The sequence below is a fragment of the Thalia democratica genome, chromosome 2 (assembly GCF_965202585.1).
Source record: "Thalia democratica chromosome 2, ktThaDemo2.hap1.1, whole genome shotgun sequence".
NCBI lineage: Eukaryota > Metazoa > Chordata > Thaliacea > Salpida > Salpidae > Thalia > Thalia democratica.
The window spans coordinates 20,921,271-20,943,931 of NC_139166.1; the positions used below are offsets into that span (position 1 = coordinate 20,921,271).

The 22,661-nt window shown below is 26.0% G+C and overlaps 2 protein-coding genes across 2 annotated transcripts; both read right to left on the reverse strand.

The window, feature by feature from the left end:
- Nucleotides 1-5,873: 5,873 nt before the first annotated feature.
- On the reverse strand, nucleotides 5,874-17,810 carry LOC145829410 (synaptojanin-2-binding protein-like). The gene is made up of 4 exons (XM_082937190.1): nucleotides 17,730-17,810; nucleotides 16,844-16,980; nucleotides 11,830-11,943; nucleotides 5,874-6,307 (listed from the first exon to the last, which is right to left on the reverse strand). The coding sequence occupies exons 1-4, from the start codon at nucleotides 17,776-17,778 to the stop codon at nucleotides 6,179-6,181; spliced, it is 429 nt and encodes a 142-aa protein (XP_082793316.1). The 5' UTR covers nucleotides 17,779-17,810; the 3' UTR covers nucleotides 5,874-6,178.
- A 783-nt stretch (nucleotides 17,811-18,593) lies between these two features.
- Nucleotides 18,594-19,559, reverse strand: LOC145829313 (deoxyribonuclease TATDN3-like). Its single transcript, XM_082937076.1, has one exon. The coding sequence runs from the start codon at nucleotides 19,538-19,540 to the stop codon at nucleotides 18,716-18,718; it is 825 nt and encodes a 274-aa protein (XP_082793202.1). The 5' UTR covers nucleotides 19,541-19,559; the 3' UTR covers nucleotides 18,594-18,715.
- Between the last annotated feature and the right edge of the window lie 3,102 nt (nucleotides 19,560-22,661).

Sequence of the window (22,661 nt, forward strand, 5' to 3'; positions counted from 1 at the left end):
TGCGTTTTTTTATAATTAAAAACTAGAAAACAGACGTATATAATATAAAAAAGTAAGTGTATAGTTTGATTCCATTTCCGTTGCAATAAAACTTTAAATAAATTAGTTTCAATAAATCGATTGAAACTTACGTTTGTGAATTTTTTTACAAAGTAAGTTTGGAAGTCATCAATTTGAGAAAAGAAATAATCTCTAGGTCACAAAATTTATAGTCAAGTAGAAAGTATACTCTTGAATACGTTAAAAAAATAACATATAAAAATCTTTGTTATCCCATAATTTAATAACCTAATGGGTTTATAATTTCAAAGTAATATTTAACTACATTTATGATGATTTGAAGGTTAAGCAAACTCCAGTAAACTTGTGTTCCGGTTCGCTAGAGGTTCCGGTCATTAAAATATTAACTTTAAAAATTTAATTGAGTCAGCAGAAATAAACCTTTTTTCTAAAAAAGAAAACCTTAAACTTGATTTAACTTGTTTATATATGTACAGCTTCGACTTCTTTGAATCATAATTCTAAAACAATACCAACTTTGCTTCAAAAAATATAGGTCTAAACATGCAGTTTTTTTAACTAAACAATGTATTTAAAATAAAACTTTAAATAAAATGATTTAAAAGGAATGAAGGTAGTCTGCCTCTTTTGATTTTAAAGACTGGACAGGATTAAATTTTAGATAAACAAAAAAAATGGTTGGAACCATCAAAAAAATCCGTCTTAGTCTTCTACAAACACTTTGAAGAGATCTTTCGCTTATTAAAAAGCAAACGAAGTATTTGTTTTTTTGTTTCTTTTTTAAAAATCAAAAGATCTCTTCAAAATGTTTGTATAAGACTGAGACTGATTTTTTGATGGTTCTAACCATTTTTTTTTGTTTAAATAAAATGGTGTTTTAAGTTTTTAGAACATTATAGCACATTAATAAGTCAAGTTAGTTTTAAATGGTTGTTTTATACTAAACAAAAATTTTGTCATGGGCGTTTTTATGAGTATTTTCTAAATTGTACTGAAGTTATACTAAATTTATTGGGAAATTCTTATTAGCTCTAGAGTTTTTAATCTCTCACTTCACATTCTGAGTGTTTGAAATAATTTTTTTTAACAAAAATAGTTTTATTCAGCTAACCTCAACTACGATTTATCAAAAAATGTAAACAAAAACATTTTATATTCAAAACTTTTGTTATGAAAAAATATTCTCTCAATCTTAGTAATTATTATACGAAAAAATTGTAACAATATTGATAGAAATTGAAAATCTGGATTAGATTTGAACAGTTTATTAAGTTAAATTAATTTAATAAAAATAACTCTATAAGTAGTTGTTAAAAACTTAAACTATAATAACTTGTTGAAATATTAAATTTTTTTTTTTGTTACTGTAACATGTTATTACAAGACCTGTTAGTCCTGGACCCAAGTAGCGTACGACTCGATAAACGAAAGATTTTTTCGGACACTAAGTCATTGGACAAAATGTTTTTAAGTGCTGTTTTTGTCGTATCAAAAAATATAAATTTTCTTGCAATTTTCATACTACAACGACAACCATTAAAAATAATATCAAAATTAATATCATTGATTTAAGTTTTTTTTCTAAACATGTTTGAGGTGTGATTTGAATTATTCAATTTGTTGTAACAGACATATACGAAGTGCCGATTGAATTAATATTAAATAAATTGTATAGTTTATACAATATACACTTGAAACATGTTAATAAATGGACTAAATTTCTTATCTAAAAACTATTAAAAACTTTTTTTGCTTAAAAAAAAAACTTGTTTACATTTATCTCTAATGTTTCAGAAAACTAGTTTTTCCAAAAAAAAATTAGGCTAAAAAAGTACAACTACATTAATTATACTACTTATGACTAAAATACAATAAATAAATACAATATAAAAGTAATAACCTTTGTATACACTTAAACTTGATACTATTTGATTTATAATTTGCTTATTATCTGTAAAATAATTTCTAGAAGTTATAAAACTATAATGACAAGAAGGTAATAAGTAAAAATAAAACATAAAAGCTCAAGTTTTAAACTATAATAACATATATTGTTTAAAATTTTAAGCTATAAAAATACATAACTTAAGTAGATAACAAAGTAAGCAATAAAATATTTTTATCATTTGTTGCTAAGTAAGCATTTTAAAGACTTGGGTTTCCCTTTTTTGAATAAATTAAAATTTCAAAACCTTAAAAACTTATGATGGAAAGGTTGAAAAAGGTTTCAGAAAAATTCAGCAGAAATATAACAAAATATTTGAAAGCAATTGGTATTAGTATTAAAGTAGCCTTCAGAACATCTAAAGTTGGAAACTATTTTTCATTAAAAGACCAGATCAATAAATTCTACAGAATTTACATCGTTTATAAGTTTCAATGTCCAGGTGAACTGGATACTTAATATATTAAAGAAACGGAGCGACAACTGTTTGTCAGAATTAAAGAACATACAAAGCCTACAAATAGTCCAGTATTCTCACATATAAAACAATGTAAAATCATAATGATATCTTTTAGTTTTTTTGAAGTAATTAAATTTTGTAATAATAGAAATATTTTACTTGCAGTATAGCTATCATAATTTAAAAAATAAACCTAGACTTTATCATCAACTAGGTCCTGATAAAGGACCTAGAATTACACTTAACATTTTTAAATAGCCCTTTTTTTTTCTAACTATTTATATAAGTTTTTATGATTTTGATTAGTTTTATATTGATTTTTTTCTTTAGTTTACTCGTACTTTATTCGATTAATTAATTTTTGTGAGTATTTATTTTGTTTTGAAAAGGAAATTAGTTTAATTTTGAAAGCATTGCTCAATAAACCGTTTAAATTAAAAAAGTCTTGTTACTAGCAATAAATTGGTACATAAAATCATATAGACACCTTTCGCCACATTCTACTATGAAGGAAGTCACTTGTAATAAAACTGCATTTTTAGCAACTTAAATTTATTAACATTTAATTACATATTAATGTGATACCATTTAATTAAATAGTATATAACTAAATTATAAGCTAACTTAACTCTTTTTGTTTAAGAATAGATTTTTTGAACAACTTAGTAGACAAGGAACTTTAAACTTTGTTTTAATACAACGTAGAAACACTCTTATTTGTCATCTTCATATAAGGGTGAATATTTTAAACTTGCTGTAAACACTTTGATACACTTACTTTGACCTTCTTGTAGATTAGGACATAAGTAAAAATCCGAGGATGCTGACTGTAGCTTAAAGCAACTCATCTTACTAGTGATAATAATACTTTATCCAGAAAGGTGATAAAATCAAAATTTTTAAAACTTGCATCCGCAAAGTTTTAGTTCGCACTGGTAGTTAAACATTGATGGGTAAAGGCAAAAAATTATGCTCATCAATAAAACCGGTAAATATTCGAAATTAGAGTTTGTTAAATTTCAATAAAATCAGAATAAAAACTAAGCTTTGCGATCTTTTAAAACTGGCCGTTCAACAAATTTAGTTGAATAATTACAACTCTTTAAAAGTTCAACTAGTCTAGTGATCTTTAACCTTTTTAAAACCTGTATAAACTAAATTATAGATAATAAATTCTCTGCACACTAAAAGTATAAAAGTACAAACAAATATCAATAAAAAACACATTTAGTTTTAATTTCAGTGTTTTATTATACTAATGTTGAGTTATAAGCTATTAGTTTTTGTTATAAATATGTTTTTTTAACGGAAAAAAAAACTAAAACGCTTATTTAAAAAAAAATGATATTCAAATTTTTTGCACACAATTTTACAATTTGTGTTCACGTTAGTGTGCAGTGCACACCATAAAACCGCTGAGCTAGAACGATAATGCAACCTGACAAATCACCGTAATATTAAAGTTGCACACTAAATAAATACAGAAATTATTAGTCCATGTTGTTCTTCCCTAACTGTACATATAGTTAGGAATAAAATATTTTTATTTAATATAATGATAGACTATGTTAAGTTTTCATCTCTTAGAAAAATATCTTGATTAATGTTGTTAAAACTATTAGTTTATAAAGATGAAAGATTTATTGCCCAGTAAAAACTTTAGTATTATAAAAAATATTAACTTTACACTTTAGTAGCAATTTAATTAAAAATAATTACTTTTTTACTTTCCTTAGTAACTCGTATGGTATTTACCATATTTTACTTTTTGTTATAGACAACCATGTTTATGGGTTATGCAAATTATGAAAAACTAAGTTTTCTCAATAACTAATGGGTATCAAACTCCAAGTATACTACATAAGAGATAAATTAACTATGAATTTGAACTTAACAAAAACGTTTATTAATTAAAATTTGGTGTTAAAGCCTAAAAATTGAAATTTGTATAACATAAAACTATATCAATAATGTATATAATAAGCTGTTGTTAAATCAATTTAATAGAAAGTTAGTAGTATAAAACGGTTTTAATATTTTAAAAATTACACTGAACAAGATAAACAAACTTTAAACTAAATTTATTCTATGCTAAGGAAAACCAGTTGTAGCCTACATTTAAATTATACTTTAAATACAAAGTTATTTTTGAAATAAAGCTCAAACACTATACAACGAGTTTGAAAATGTAAAGATCTTAAGTCACAACCATCAACCTTTAACTAATTGAGCCATAGTCACAAACGATAACATTTTATTGTTGATAAATGTATCTACAAAAAAAGTGAAAGCAAAAAACATTCATCTGAATTAAACCAGTGACAAAACCACATTTTAATTAATTGATCTGCACTAAACTTATTATATAATAACCACCGTAAAACTTAAAGCACAAAACATTTTTAACAGATTAGAGGTCAAATAGCAACTTGAAACCGTGCAAAAAGTGCCAGGAATTTCTTATTAAAACCACAAAATTCTAACTTATCAATTTGAAGCGCTAAATAAAAAGCTCTTGGCTGTAGCGGTGGAGTTTCTGCAAAAAATTGTATAACTTTTACTGTTTTTGATGTCTGGTAAATTTAACCTTGCAGTTTAAGGATAATGTTATACCAAAAGTTTTCATCAACATTTTAATGCAATTATGTATTTTGAAGAAATTTATTCTAATAAAAAGTACTGCAAAATATTTACCACTAGTTAATTATTGAAATTATGTTTTGTTTACAAAAAGTTTTATAATGAGGTCAATACTAAAAGTAATATATTACCAATTATTTTTTACAATAAAACTTTTTTTGACCAAGTCAAACTTATAAAATGCTATTTTAAATGTACTTCATTATTAACTTTTATCATAGATATTATCCATAAAGTTGTATACAAACAAACTTTGATGTAGATAGTAATTTTTCTGAATAGAAATGTAATTGTTATAGTAATTTAATTTAACTTTATGTGTGCATTTTTTATAAACCTTACAACTTTACTTTTCGTTAAAAAAAAAGTTTCAGCTGATATTCTGTGTTTTATGCACTTACTTATATTAGGATGACCACTGATATTCTCGTTTTCGTTCAGGTTTTTAAAAGTACAAGTTTTCCCGTCCATTATATGTAAAAGATACTGTAATGCTACTTTAAATGGGTTTATAACACACAAAATTATAAAAAATACAAAAATTAATTATTGAGTGTAATAGATTTTTCGCATCTAATCTAAATTTAATCATATTACATGTAAAAATTGATGAAAAACTATATTGTTTTTTTTTTTAATTTTAAATTCTAGGTTTTTTTCAGATTAAATGTCCAGGCCACCCGGTTTTTTTTTTTTTTTGAAAATACAAAACTCATTTTTAACAGTGAAAACTTTTATTACTTAATAATTAAATGACAATTTCCTTACAAACTTTTTTTACTCAAACTTGCACCAACTTAAAAAAAATTAATACTTAAAATGCACACTTTGAGTATTGAAAAATTAAAAATGTTAATTACGCTCTAAATAAATAAAATAAATCGATAATCTTTTTAAAGGTTAGATAGAATTTACTTTTGACATTAGATTTTATATTAAAATTTAAGTACTTTAGCACTAAGGTTTAACACAAAATCAAATTAACATAACATAATAATCTAGTAAAAGTATTCGGAAAGTTTAAATAAATTTGCATATCTCGTTTAAGCTCTATAGTTTGTAGACGATTTGTTAACGAAAACGTTGGGATAAACTTTAAAAACAATCTAAATTCAAGCTACGTTTCTCCTCTTGGCGTAGTACACGGATATGGAGGCCAGCAGGACGACGCTGGCGAACACGAGCAACTTTTTCAACCCGTTCGCACCCTTGGGCTTCTGCAGTTTTTTCGAATATTCGTCCTGTGTGTATTTTAAGCTGAGCATAGGAGCAGATTTAGTTGTTACCAAAGTTATTAAAAACTTCAACTAATACACTGCGATGCTGCTAGCATTGCGTAAAACAGCTTTTTAATTATCACTTTTTAACTAAAAAATTACACTGCGCATGTGCTGTGCACAGTTTAGTAGAAACTGTTTTAGAATTAACAATGTTTTAACCAGCTTTAAACTCAACCATTTAATATGTAATGGTGTTTTAATTAAATCAAAGCCACTTCGAACACATAGCTGAAAAACTTTTAAAATCCATATTAATCAACTATTTAAAAACATCATTGTTTATCTTAAAGTATAAAATTATGGTGCAAGTAGCATTCCTATTAAGCATTTATGTTTAATTTATTTGTAAATTTGTACACCAAATAAACCATTACTTATCACAATATCAGGGTTGCTACAGATCAGGCTTAGAAAAAATTCCTGACTTTTTATTATAATTTTCCTGACTTTTCTAAATCAAATTCTTAAACTTATTTTAAAATACATAATCTAACACTTGAAACTATATAAAGTTTTCAATCTAATTCTAATAAAGATTGAAAGAACAGATTTTTTTGCTGAACTCAATCATCAAACTTCCATTACATCACTTGAACCACCTGTGTATGATTGATGTATTTGCAATAAACAGCTCTATCAGCAAAATACGTGTATTATAACTTTATAAACACAGCTTGTTCGAAAAAAGACACAATTATTTAGCATTTCCTAACATAGATGTATCTAAATAAACAAGACTACATGTAAGGAAGGAGATTTCACAACTAAAACCTTAAAACAATAACGAACTTTTACAATTAAAACCTTAAAACAATAAAGAACTTAATCAAACACTGTTTTTTTATATGTACTAATATTTATTTTCTCCTTTTTTTATTAGCACTCCAACCTCTTCATCTAGAGAAGATATGGTTTCCTTCATCTTGTCTGCATCCCGCTTCATTTTCTTGGCAGTTAAAGCCATTTGCCACATTTCATCTAAATCGTTCTCATCTGCTGCCCCTACAATTGTCTCTAAATCTAGCCACAATTTGTGGGCTTCATTTCTTTTCGTTTTGCACTCATTTATTTTTACCTCCAATTTTGCACGTTAATAGAATAACGTGCAGTTTTATAAAAGATAATTTATTAATTTATACCAGATGAAGGCATTGGAAATTAAATAATTTTGCAAATTTCTAGAATAATTTTGCAATTTTAATCCGACGTTAAAGAATTTTTAATTAATTTTTTACCATTTTAAGGCTTTGGAAAAGGGAATTTTGTGTATTTAAACTCCACTTTTCCTGACTTTTTTTTTCAAAAACCCCCATTTTTTCCTGACTTTTGTCATTATTTTAGTTTTTCCTGTTTTTTCCTGACCTTGTGGCAACCCTGCAATATACAATACATGGGCACAGAAAGTATAACAAAGTAGTGACAATTCTTGATAATTAACTGGTAGTTCATCTAAAATATATTTTAATCTGTACTAAAAAATTTAGTAAAAAAACATTAACATGACAATAAAACAGTTTCTGTTTTTGTGTGCTCATTAATTAAGTGCGCACAAAACTATCTATCAGCCTTTTATAAAGTTTGATCTTATTTAAATAAGACAATTAATATGCAGTAAATTTTTGTACATAGCTAAATTTAAGTTTTTTATTTTTTTTTAATTACAAATATTTATGCTTTTTTAATTATTGCTTTAAACCAGAGTTTTCTATAGTGGACCAAATGGCCCCCTTGGTGGCCATTACAGAAAATTAGGGGACCATGAGATCATAATTTGAAACTTACAAAAGATTTTCTGTAGTTGATGATGAAGAGCAAAAAAAAAAGGTCTTTGACGTTGTTAATTGTAGTTTTTTTTTATAAATTTTGTCGGGGGGGGGGGCATAGCTTTTTTATTAATAGCTTTTTTATTTCTCTAAAGGGGGCCTTTTGAAAAAAAGTCTGGGAAACCCTACTTTAAGCTAGATTAAATTTTAGTCACTACGATTTACCATAATTATATCCACAAAATAGTAACAATAAAATAAAACATTATAAACTAATAAATTAAATTTACAACAAGTAAAGATTACAAAAATAAAACATTTTAGTTTCATAACAACAAAAATGACCACAAATAACACAAGAAAATAAACAAAATACAAAAAAAAAACAAAGGAAAAATGCAACAATCATTAATCAATTTCTACTTTATAATAACTGGCATTTATAAAAGAGAGGATAAACAAGTATTGAGGTAATTTTAAAAATTTAATAAGACCGCAAGTAACAAATTTATGAAGTAAACCGTATAAAAAGTTATTATTTTTGAATAAAAAATCAATCTTTTATGGTGCACAAAAAAAAAATCTTTCAAATTGTATACCGTTTATATTCTGGGTATTTTATTAAAATATATTTTGTACAACTAGTCTTTACAAAATATTGATTCTGCAGAAAAATTGCAGCTAAATTTATAACATTTTATAAAATAGAAAAAAAAATTTAAGAAACTTACGTGAATTTTAAAAAACTTGTTTACATTGAAACATTTACATTTTACAATGTTTGTTTTTCAAAACCCAGCATGCTACGATTTTATTTTTTTACATTTAAGTGTACAAAAATTTTTTTTAAGTGGAAGATAAAACAAGTTAAAACATATTGGAAAAAAATCAGTCTGTTTAAGTTTCCGTGATATAAAATGATAATAATCAGTCAGTTTTAACTGTGAAAACAAGCCACAAAAACGTTAGTAATCAAGTCAAAATAAGAAAAAAAATAGCTTTATTAACATTTTATTTTTGTTTATGTGGAACTTGTCGATTTTTTAAATTGTAAAAACACTTGAAAGAGTAAATAAATAAAAATCAAAAAGTACAAACTTTGAAAAAATTTTGAGTTTCTTGTAAAAGCTCACAAGTAAATAAACTCTGCAATATTATGTAATCTATAAGTATAAGAACTATTATTTCATAATAAAAAAATTATTAACAAGTATCAATAAAACATTGTAGCGACTTAAAATTAGTTTCCAAATAATACTTAAAGCATATGTCAAGTTTAAAAGTTTTAATTAATAGTTTGCATGCCTTAATTTTAATTATAATTACGGTAAAGTATAACAATGACTTATCATTTTATACATGGCTTGAAAATAAACTTCAAGTAGAAAGTTAGCTAAACTAGCTTAAAAAACTAAGTTAATTATTATTAATGACATGAAAACAGAATTATTTCACAAAATATTTTATTTAAATAACGTCTTCACATTAAAAAAAATACATTTAAAAAGTTTACTATTTTAATTAACTAACAGCGTATGTTAAACACAATTAGTAGTTTATTTGTCATAAAAAAGTAACTCAATCTAAAGAGCTTTATTTTAAAACAAGTTTTGGACGAAAACTATACAAGAGTTTCTTTCATTTAGAATCATGGTTTCCCAAAGGGGCGTTATTCCACTAACAATTACACTAATCATTCGAGATAACGTTACACATAGCAGTCTAATAAAGTTTTCATACGAGACAAATATAGTTTTTTTTTTTTTAAACTAGTAAAGCAGTTTGCATAAGACCTATTATGCTGCGCATATAAAAACTACCAAAAACAAAAAAAATGTTTATAAAAACAGCATTTACTTTTCTATTCGATTTATATACTCCTTATGTACTTGACACATTTTATAAAAATAATTAGTAAAGTAAGTGGCTACTGACTTTTGAGAAATTTTTTCCAGGTTTTTGAAAGTAGACGTTTTCGGGGCAATTTTTAGTATAAAATTAAGTTTTGGGTAAAATACTATCTTAAAAAGTATAATAATATTGAAAAGATACTGTAAACCTACTTAAAATGTGTTTTAAATGAAAAACTATCTTTATGATGAAAAAAAATTATATGTATATGACAGATTTTTTATGTCAAATCAAAATTATATTACTGTAAAAACATGTAAAAATTGTTAAAAATCCAGGTTTTTCAAGATTTTTTTAGCCTAAATTATCGAAATCCAGGTTTTTCCAGGTTTGGTTGACACCCTGAAGTACTAATAACAAATTTAATCAAAATAGTCGTAGTAATAACTACAATAAATTTATACACTAAATGTTCATATAATTCTTTTTTAGTCTTCGAACAGCATTTTTGTAATACATTTTTTAAAGTCAACGAAACAACGTTCTAGATCAAAAAAAAAATCATAATTTTTTTGACTCAGTTTTTAAAAGTTAAAAACAGTTTTACACAAATAAAATTACATAACAAAAGCTTAATGGCAACTTTGTCATGAGGCACGTACTTAATAACAAACTTGTTTACATATTCACTTATTAATGTTTAACTGATGAGGTATACACTAAACTAATTTATCTCCATTTAAAAAACATTTGATAAACATTGAACAATAAAAAATCTAAAATCTGTCGAAAAAAATAATAATATTGACAAAATGAACAATAAAAGCTGTTAACAATTTCTAGATCAATTAAAGAATTCTTTTTTTCAAAAACTAGTACAGTGCTTATTCACTTATCCGGACTTCGCTTACACTTATCCGGACAGTTTCGGTCAGAAGAAAATTCAAAAAATTTTCAATATTAAACACTAACATTTAAAAAAATTAAGTTTTTTAGAAAATAAACGTATAACAGTTGCTTTATGTTTAACTTTTAATTCAAACAATATTATAAAAGTTTTTAATTCAAACACTTTTTGTTTGAGATGAGGTGTATGACTATATATACTTTTTTTAAAGTTATATAAGTTTGACACACTTAACATACCACGTTTTAGAAATGTACAAGAGTTTAAAAAAAAAACGAGTAGCATTAACATTTAATACAAACTAGTTTTTCTTTTTTTTTATGTCTGTTTTTTGTTTGATTGTTTAAAAAGTTTTTTTTAGAGAAAAAGGTTTACATTATCTTTAGTTTTTAAAGATAAATTTAATTTATATTTTCTGTAAAACAAAAATAAATCATTTTTAAATAAATAGTTAGGGCAGGTGGAATTACAAATGATGAATTTTACTTGCTTTACCCTCAAAAACGTATATTCTCGAAGAGGGTTAGTAAGTCGGATGTTTTTCTATATTAAAAAAGATAAATTAATTAACCTCAAATTAGCTTTTATTATTTATCATTTAATTGTATATTACTCAAAATTACTATGTATTTGTTTTTATCATAAAACGTTTGTTATACATTGCATTATATGCAGCCGTTATATTATCACATAAAAAAATTGATTTTTTGTACTTATCCAGAATTTTGGTTATCCGGACATGTTTACAGAAAAATCTTGTCCAACGTGTCCCGATAAGTGAATAAGCACTGTAATACAAATGAATGAAGCTGAGAAAAAAAAAAGCTATTTAATCAAAAGCAAACACAAATTAAAATTGATCTTAAGTTACAGACACAATCAAAAGGCAAAGTATGAAACTATCAATTCTACATAAAGTCGTGCCAAACCAAATAATTAAAAAAAAACAAATAAAAACTAACGATGAGTTGCCTTTCCGCTCCGTGCCACACTTTCAGCTTGACGTTCTCGCCCGCTGCAAGGAACAACTCCACGGCCTGCTTGTGCGTCAGATTCAACAAGGACTTGTCGTTCACCTGTGACGTCATAATGATCAATGTTACGTCATGTTGTGATGTTGCGTAAATTTTGTAGACGTTGGTATATAAAACTTGGCTTAAAAATTTCAATGGATATTTTTTATTTGAGAATATCCAGTGACTACCAAATCCTAATTTTATAATGAAGAAATAAAACACTAAAAAAGTTACTGTTTAAAATATTCAAGCCATGCTAAAATGTTATAACGTCATCCTATTTATATATGAACTAATTTAAAAACAAATAAGAAAAACTAATATTATGTAAAATATTAAAGATGGGTTCTTAAATTATTTACAACAAGTTTCTAAAGACAATCAATATATTAAACTAAGTTATACCTAAAATACTGTAATAATTTGTTAGAAAAACCATCAGACTTATTTGATTTTAAAAATAACTGATTTATTGAATAGTTTTTGCGTAAAATTTAGATGTTATATTATTTAGAAAACAAGAACGAAAATAGCTATCTAAAAATAAATAAAGATTTCTATTAAAATAAAAAACTTAACACATTATAGTTTTGGAAAGCATAGATTTTAAATAACTCATCAAACTTTCAAGAAAAAAAAAAAAAAACTGACTCATTACAAAGGATCTTGATTTTAAGACGAAGATAAAAAAGGTTAAATTTTTGATCTATCTATTTATAATACTAAGATCAGAGTTTCCTATAGTTTAATGAGCGACTCAGGGCGATAAGCTGCAAAGAGGCGTTTGACTAAACAATCAAGAATATGGTCTTAGGTACATTTCACGAGAAATTTGGGGCTTAGCACTAGATATTCTTAGCCTTATAATTATTTTGGGCGATCGTTTTCTAAATCAGTGGTCGTCAAAGTGTGCACGAAATTTATTTTAGTGTCCACGAAACTTTTTGTGTGTACAAAATATGTTTTAGTGTGCATGAAAAATAATCGTAAACTTTGAAAATTCTACTATATATTCTGGAGTAGATGATTAAAAGCAAAAAAGGGTCTTCGGAGTTTTTAATGGTAGTTTTGAAACTTATACTAGATATTGTGGAAAAGTCAGGGAGCCACAAGCCGTAAAAGGGGGAGCCACAAGGCTATAATTTGAATCTTACACTAGATATTCTGGAGTTGATGATTGAGAGCAAAAAAAAGTAAATATGTCTTATGCGTTTTTAATAGTAGTTTTGAAACTTGTACTAGATATTGTGGAAAAAATTCAGGAAACTTTAATTTAGAGGGTGCACATATTTTTTTTATTTTGCGATTTGGGGTGCACAGATTTTGTTAAGCATGACGACCACTGTTCTAACTTACTGAAAAAAAAAATTATAAAAAGGGGTTTGGGAAACCTTGCTTTAGACCTTTATTACAGTTTATACAAAATAACGTTCTTCACTACTTACACCATTTACTACAGTACAGGGGCGTCGCGTGGGGTGTTGCACTGCCGCAATTGCACCACCTTAAAATTTTGTAAGAAAAAATTAAGTATCTATAATGTTTTCGTTATTTTTTAGAAGATAATCTCTTATAAAACTCCAATTTAGAAAACGACCATTTTGCTCACTTCACTGCCGCAAACTCTTAGCTGACTGCCGCAAATGAACTCAAAACAGCAAAATTTCTTCAAGAATTACCGCAAAATCAATATCTTGCGGTAAGTAAGCTAAGTTGAAAATTCCCTGAAACAGTACAGGTTTAAGTATCATTCCACAAGTTTTTATAAACAAAAAATGAAAACCAAGCTAAGCAGAGCACAGGCGATTCAAGCAGAGGCAACTTGAACAAAAGCATCTCAAGGAGAGGCAACTCGACCAGAAGCAACTCGAGAAGCTGCAACTCGAGAAGAGGCAACTCGAGAAGAGGCAACTCGAGAAGAGGCAACTCGAGAAGAGGCAACTCGAGAAAAAGCAACTCGAGAAGAGGCAACTCGAGAAGAGGCAGCTCGAGAAGAAGCAACTCGAGAAGAGGCAACTCGAGAAGAAGCAACTCGAGAAGAAGCAACTCGAGCAGAAGCAATTCGAGCAGAAGCAATGGAGCAGAGGCAACTCGAGCAGAAGCAACTCGAGAAGAGGAAACTCGAGCAGAAGCAACTCGAGCAAAACAACTCGAGCTGGGGCAACTTAAGTAGGGGCAAATCGATCACCTTAAACTCGGATTTTTTTTTTCTGCACCACCTAAGAAAAATATCACGCGACGCCACTGCTACAGTATGCAACAACATTTAGAAAGTCAGAAAACTTTCTTTGGTAGTTTTCTTTGGTATGCTATAAGTAAATTTACAAGTTCAAAATTTGTAAGTTAAAAAAATTTGTAACAGCAGGGTTTTAAAAATCATGAATTTGTTACCTTCATTTGTTACTTGTGTAGGCTCTTCTGTTTTACTGTTTCAATCAGCTTACTTAAAACTAATCTGCTAAGTCGACATAAAATTTTTAACTAATCATCGCTACATTTAACTTTTTCTGGACACCAAACAAATAAAATACAATAAAGTAAAATAATAAAAAAATAAGTAGAAAAAGTTTTTCTTTTTATTTTGTTTAATACATAATACTTAAGTGAAACAGTGATTAAATTTCTTTAAATTGTTAATAATTAAATATCATTTAATTTTTAATAAAAAAATAAGTAAAGTCAGTACGTAAAAACACTTAAGTTTTACAAAATTCTAAAATAATCTAAGTGAGTGGCAATTCCAACTTTATGACACCCTTTGAATTTTTAAATTTCAAATACAGTAGATGCTTATTCATTTAACAAATTTAAAAAAACCTTATTATAAACAATTATGACAACTCTTTATTTATAAAATACAAATAATATAAACCTAAGCTTGTATATTTTCAAAAATATATTTCATCATTTATTAAGCTTTAAAAAGTGCTAAATTAAAATAAAAATAATTAACTCATGTGAAGCTTTCAAAAATACAGTAAACTTATAAACATACATGTATCAATAGGTTGAAAAAGTTAATGACTAATTAAAGCTTAACTGCTTTTTACCACTTTAGTAAATGTCACAATTGAAATGTGCTGAAAAATTTATTTTGAGTTCAAACTATATATCAGTAAAGTAAATTAAGAATATGGCAATTTCACAAACTACAACCATAAAAACAATAAAAAAATGATGATTTTAGAAACATAAGTAATACATAAATGATATCAAGTTTAATAAAAACCAAAATGACTAATAATTTACATAAGTTTAATAAGTTCTATCTAACTAAAAAAAATATTAGTTTAACAAGTAAAATCATTTAATATTTTTCAAGTGTAAACTCATAAAAATTTACATAATGCATTCAGTATTTTTTACAGAACTTAGAAGACTATAGACATTGTCAATTAGCCCGACTTTGAATATGTAATTCTACACAGACAAAGTTAATTAAACTTTTTAAAACTTTAGAACATCATCTAAAATTACACTATAAGTTTTACAGATAAATCTAATAAAGCTAAAAAAAACTTTTTAGGTACACATTTTTCTATTGCTAATAACGTTTTAACTAACTTATATAAAAGTATTAATGAAAACTCCGACATGAAACTACTACGTTTAAAACTAAGGACTAAAATAGTGCATTTAAAAACTTTTTTGCTATTTTCTATCGTATTTTAAATAAGCAACCAAAAAATATATTTCATACATATAATTTTTTTATAATTCGGAAAAAGTAAGAAAAATTATTTTCTAATATAAAAAGATTTACATAAACCAAAAGTTAACGTAAAAATAATTGAACTCAATTAAAAATATTTTATACTTAATGCAATGTTTATTATTTATGACTAATAATAAACGAAGTCTACTTAATTTTACTTGAAAAAAGTTTATCTTGAAATTTCATAGATACAATTATAATATGTTTATATTATTAACTATTTAATTTATGCTGGGAAAATATGATTTAAATTAGAAACTGTACATACAAAACTACTTCAACTACTTGAATGAACAGTTTTGATTGCACAAGATCATTTAAATACGTATTGAAAATATTAGACAATTTGTGTTTAATCAAAATTTATTTGGTTTTATTTTATTCATAAAAAAATATCAACTATTATGATGCAAGTTAATTACTAAAAATAATAAAAATACAACACCAAATACTTGTTTTTGAAAATATAGTTAATCTATTAGTAAATATTTATTCGTTATTTTGTAGAATTTAATCTATATTAAGTTGTAAAAAGAACAAACGCTAATTTTTTGAATTAAATAAAATTGTTATAAACAATAAGTGTTTTGGGATAGTAAAGTTTTCCATTGTCCATTTATATATTTTTTGAAGAATTTTATCTGAAAGCTAGGTAAATATTTATAAACAAAACAAATGAATATTAATTGATTAAACATTTCGTCATAGCATTTTATCGAAGTTTATGTTAACAAGGTTGCCACTGGCTTTTGAGAAATTTCTTCCAGGTTTTTGAAAGTACATGTTTTTGGGTCTATTTTTAGTTTAAAGTTAAATTTAAGGCAAAAAATGTGTTAAATAGTATAAGAACATTGAAAAGATACAGTAAGGATTTCATATATGTTTTTTATTTTGATGATGACAATTTTTTTTTATCTGCATGATAGATTTTTCGTGTTAAAACAAAATTTTACTACTGAACATGTATAAATTGTTTAAAAGTCAAAGTTTTTCCAGGTTTTTTAGTGATTTTTGCTCAAAAATTTTTCAATTCCGTTTTTTTCCAGGACTTTAGGGTTTGTGGCAACCTTGATTTAATCACACATATACAATTTCTTAATAAAACAAAACATTATTAAATATTTAAAACAAAGTACTAGTTTTGCATTGGCACTTTTATATTTATTAGATCTCCTTTATATATTATTATTTTTAAAAATACTGTTACTTTTCATACTGCCTTAACATTCAAACTACAAACGCAACCTCTAATATTTTGTCACCTTCCTTCAGTCTACCGTCGACGGCGGCCGAAGCCTGCTCCCTTATCTTCGTCACGAAAACTCCGGTGTCGTTGGGCAGATGTGGCTGGTCCAAACCTCCCGTTATGTTGAAACCGAGCCCTGAAATACGATGGAGATCAATGTTAGAAATTAAAGAGTGAACTCTGAGCGTGCATGTTTTTACGGTCGAGTTTCAAATAACAACAACCAAAGTGCAAACTAACTGTTCTGTTTATTAACAGGTTTTAGTAGGAAAAAAATCCGACCTTGTCAGGTATTAACAAAATAGTAAACTGGTCGATTTTGTAAAAAAATTATCAGATTGTCTATAAAATTTGGTTATTAAACATAAAGTGTTTTTTTCTTAGAACTTCTTAAATATATTTTAGAATTTTCTACTTACAAAAGAGTATTAGTAATTAACTTTTTAAAGTTAACTAAATAAACTTTTATGATATGATTAGTATAAAAAGTACATGTATTGTGTTTAGTAAAACAATTTACAAATTCAAAATATATATAAACTTAGCTTGTCTTTTACACCTCAATTTGATGGAATTTTTAGTGATTGCATTAAGAGTTTAACTACAAACTGCAACTCTATCATTCATATTTACAACAAAAAAAGACTATAAATAATGGTAGAAACAAATATATTGAAAAAGAGACACTTTACAATACATACATCACTACAAAAACAAGTTACATAGAAATTTAAAGTAAAACAAGCTTGCTACATATCTTAAGGTATATATTCTATTGATAGTAAGAACATAAAAGCATAAAAAATATAAAAGTTATGACTCTACATTGACAAAACAACCTGGCTAAATTTTATTTTAAAATATTTATTATCAAACAAAACCAACCGTAGGAGCCACGACTCAATGTGAAGGTTACTGGTTCAAAAGATGACATTTCTACAAGGACACACACACAAACTATTAAAACTTTCTGTGAGAGTTAAGTACGGTTAGTCTTTTATAACAACTTAAGTTATCAAGTGAGCTTTCATTTTAGAATAAGATAACCTTGAACAATAGTTCTTTAAATTAGAAAAAACGTGCAAAGACGGTAATTTAGTATAATATTCTATTCAATTTCAATACATACAATTTACTAAAAACATAACTAAAATATAAAACTTCTTATAATAGCTTAATTTTCAAGAGTTTTTAACGATAAAAGGAGTAGAGTAATTATATAAACTTAATAAATTAGATTGTGTACCAATATAAATTTAAAAATGCAAATCAAATAATCAAAACTTAAATTCACAGTAAAAAAATTTAATGCAATTTATTGCACAGGTGTGTACAATTTGATAGTTCATATCTAAGGTATGAACTAAAACTTTATCTAGCACCAACGACCTAATTAAACCAAAAAGTAAAGAGTATGTATAAACTATAGTGTGGCTTTAATACCAAAATAACTAGTAGAGATGATCAAAACTTTATTTAAAAGTTATGTTCAAAACATTATTAGCTTTTTGTTAAAAAAGAGCAGACTATGAAAAAATTCAACTAAAAGTATAATAAGAAGTTACCTAATACAAGACACCTAAATCCAAAGTATAAAAATAAAACTAAATTATTTATTATTTTTTATATAAATAAATCTAAGCTTTTTACGTTATTAAATGTATATAACCTTAAACAATAAAGAAGCTTCAGAAAATATAACAAAAATATAAAGTAAAGAGACCTTATAAAAAAAAAAGTTGAGCATTTGAAATCTAATATTTATTTGTACTTTTAAAATGTAAATGGATTGTTGTAATTGAGGGAGTAACAAACTTTATTTGATAGAAAAAATTATTTAAAGTCTCAATTAACAGGTAAGGTTATTAAAATCATTTTAATAGTATACTCTTGAGCTTTGGAAACAGTTTAAATGCGTTTTCAGAAGTAACTTTCATAACAGTTTCAACTGATACTTTTTTAATTTTGGCAATAGCTTCACAGGAAAACATAATATTACCAGGTTCATTCCTTACGTTTTTATCTGGCCCTAACACTGGCGAGTCAGTTTCAAGAAGCAGGCTTTCGAGAGGCAGCGCTTTCACCAGCTTTTGCTTTTGTTCACTGGCAACAATGCAGGGCGGAACGGAAAAATAATAACCCTGTTTGGCGCCCTCCAGTGCGTGAGAAGCCCTGCCGTCAAAAGCATGGAGCACTGCTGACTTGACGTTTTCTTCCTTCAACAGATGTATTGTGGGTCTTCCTGCTGAGCGAGAGTGAATGTTGATGGGAAGATCCAAATCCTTTGCAAGCTTTATCTGGTCCCTCAGAACCCGTCTCTGGCCTTCCTTGTCCTCTGGTGTCCTGACATACCTGGGCATGAAATCAAGCCCTACTTCCCCAACACCCACAATGCTAGATTCGTTTTTGCGCACAAACGAATCCAAACGCTCCATGTCACTCACAACTGCGCTTCTCGACCAACTACTGTCTTCAATTGGCTGCACAGGGTGGACGCCAATGCACGGGAACAAAAACCCTTCATGCTTCTTGCAAAGGTCAATTGTTTTCTGAAAGTCTTCATAGAACTCAGTTACTACCACGATGGCTTTCACCCCGCTTTCTTTTGCTCTCTGGATCACTTCTTCTCTGTCGTGGTCAAACGCGGGAGCTGAGAGGTGGCAATGGCAATCTATGTAGCCGTGTTGGTATTCCATAGTAACGTATGATTGTTATTGAAATCTAAAATTTAAAGGTTTAGATCTTTGCTTCAAAACATTAGTTAGCCGTGCAAATCAGTTTGCATATAACTTATTTTCATACTCTGCACAAAATTTAAATTTCTAATGTAAGTACTTATTAAGTACATTTTAAACTTTAATTTTATTATAGTTTAATCTAGTAAGATATCTATCTTATATGAGAGAAAAAACATTTATTATTTATACTACTTTTTTATCAAAAACTACTGAAATTATATTAAACTTTTCTATAATTTCTGACTGTTGACTAAAACAAAAATTACTATCAAAATAAAACCTATTTATAATAAAACATTTTAACTACTGAACTTTAATTTTTTTTAAAAGTAACTATTTGTATCAAACTATTTATACTTACTAGTAGTGAAGATTTGTCAATAATCATGTAGTAATGGAATATAGTTTACAAAACACAACAATCAGTTGTTGTTATCTCAAAACAAAAAACAATTTTCTAGGATTCTAAGTGTTCATAAAACTATACTTTTTAATTTTGCAAAATCAAAAGACGATACAATTCATTCTTTATATTTTTTAAATGAAACCAAAAAACTTTATTCAGGGTTCCCATCAAAATTTCATAGAAATTTATTCAAGAAATTCAGGGGATCAGCAGAAACCCAGGTAAATTTATCAAAATAAAAAAATTTATCAGCTAGATTTCGTTACAGAATTACTGTATTAAGCTACTGTAAAACATCTTCTTATTTCTAATATAAATTTTAAAATAATAATACTGAACTATTTTTATCATAATTATTAAGCTAACTTCAATAGGATAAAGTTTGTTGTTTAAGAGTATTTATGTCTAATCTATATAGTTTACAGCAGTTAAAACTATATGCTATGGACAGTTACATGCAGGATTCTAGTATATGAATATAGCAAATTAAAATACCATAAGCATTTTGGGTAATAAAAGTCTAAATTGTTTTTTTAGTAGCTTAAAATATTAAAAATGCTTAATATTTTTATTACTGAATATAAATAAAAAGGATAAATACACAAAACATTTAAAAAAATATAGCATACGCTACTATATATTTTTTAACAAACCTGCAAGTTTTAAATTTTAACAAAAAAACAAAGATTAATTATTGATAAGCTTACTAAACTATAAGCATTATCTATATTAGACTAAAAACTAATAATTGAGTAATATTAAGAACTGTAATCTTACTTTAATCTTACCATTCTAACATAATAATAAAATATTGTATTCAAATACACAAAGAAAAACAAAACATTTTAAAAACAGTACTGGATTTAATAGAATTTTATAAGTTTTCTTTAAGACAATTATTCCTTAAATTTTACAACAATTAAAATAAAACTAACTTACTTTAGTTCATGTTTTAATATCTAAATAAAACAATATTTAACTAGTTATTGAAGATAAGGAACTATTTACTAAGTAAAAACTTTATACCATTTACATCTTAAATAATTTCCTTTTTTTTATTTGCCTCCTTCACATAAATAATATGAAAACTAATAAAAGTCTAAATGATAACACTGTATATTATTCCTTGAATTTGTATAAGTTTTAAAACTCTCCTTTTTTTAACTCAAAATTTTTAAATATAAATAAATTTAACTGAAAAATTGTTCATTAGATTTGTAACTACAAAAATTTCCTGGACTAGGCAAAAAAAAAATTTTAAATTTAGGGATTTTTGTGATTTTTTCTAATGTTATTCAGGGAATTCCAGTTATTTTTTTAGAAGTTTTTATAAATATACAAAAATCTAGTAGTGTTAGAATCTTGTATATTAATTTTATAAAGTTACTTTCATCAAAAGTGTAATATAAATATAACATTCAAAAAATAATTTATAAGTTAATTTATTCTACATAAGTTTTGTAATGTTCTGTTATACATTATTTTATACAAAAGTCTTTGTTAAGGCCATGGAGGGGTAACAAAAAGTTTAAACAAAAATTGAAATACTTCGAAAGATCTAACTCAATTTGCTTGATTGAAATATAATTTTCAGTTAACTTTTGAGATATAAAGTTTAGTATACAGTAGGGTGCTTCTGTTGCCTCAACCTTAGAGTTAACCTTAGTCTAACTTTATGCGTGGTAAATCATTTAAATAGTAATTTAAATTGAATTGGGCCTTAAAAGTTTGACCTTTGAATTTTTGGCTAAAAATATTTTTACATGTAGCAATCATTAAAAAACACATTCTATGCGTTTTCAGACAATTTGAAGAAAGATTGATGAATTTTGTATGAGTAATAAGAAAACTAAATCTATTAGAGTACAAAATGCTTCAAAAAGATCTGCTAATGCTGAACACTTAGTAAATAACCTTGATTGTGCTAGTAATTATAATTTAAAAAGTTTTAAAATTGTTTTCACATTTCGGATTTAACTAAACTTGAAGCTATTTGTTACTTGTTAAGAAAACCTAAGTTGTGTAAACATAAAGATTTTGATTATACATTTACGTTGTTTTCTTAAATTGTTTTATAAGTTGTTGCTCTGTTTTATTAATTTATTTAGTTGCATTGTAATTAGAGTACTTATGTATTGTTAAATACCCTTTGCTTTATTATTATTACTTTTACGTTGATTGCATTTTCACCATATGAGCTAGATTTGAAATTTTATTTTTATTGCTTAGTATACAACTGACGAAATAAGCATGAAATATATATTGTTCTGAAAATTTGAGTCTTATTTATATTGTTTGGAAGTATTTATTTTAGTGTCAAAAAAATGTTTAATTCTCATTTGTTTCAAAATGGTTTTACAAAAATTACTGTCCAAAAATTTGTTTGAAAACTGACTTATAGTTTTTACTTTGTTTTTATATCAGATTCAATGTTAATTTATTAATAAAAAACGTCTTTACACCCTATGCTTTTAAATAAACAATTATTAACACAGCCTTTTTAAAGTCATTTATAATAAATTACACCAACACCAATACTTGATGATCTGTTGAGGGGTTTTTTAACTCAACATTTTCTTTATACTAAAATTTGGTATTTTTTATCTTAAACTTGAATACTTTCTTATGTGTTAAAAAAAAATGTTAAACTAATACACATATACATATATACAA

What these genes read in the sequence shown, in the direction of transcription:
- LOC145829313 (XM_082937076.1), bottom strand. Translation starts at nt 19,540, where the DNA reads ATGGAATACCAACACGGCTACATAGATTGCCATTGCCACCTCTCAGCT.
- LOC145829410 (XM_082937190.1), bottom strand. Translation starts at nt 17,778, where the DNA reads ATGTCATCTTTTGAACCAGTAACCTTCACATTGAGTCGTGGCTCCTAC. An exon ending in ATTGAGTCGTGGCTCCTACG is followed by an intron (nt 16,981 to 17,729) that starts GTTGGTTTTGTT and finishes ATCGTATTTCAG; the next exon opens with GGCTCGGTTTCAACATAACG. An exon ending in AAGGTGACAAAATATTAGAG is followed by an intron (nt 11,944 to 16,843) that starts GTTGCGTTTGTA and finishes ATGACGTCACAG; the next exon opens with GTGAACGACAAGTCCTTGTT.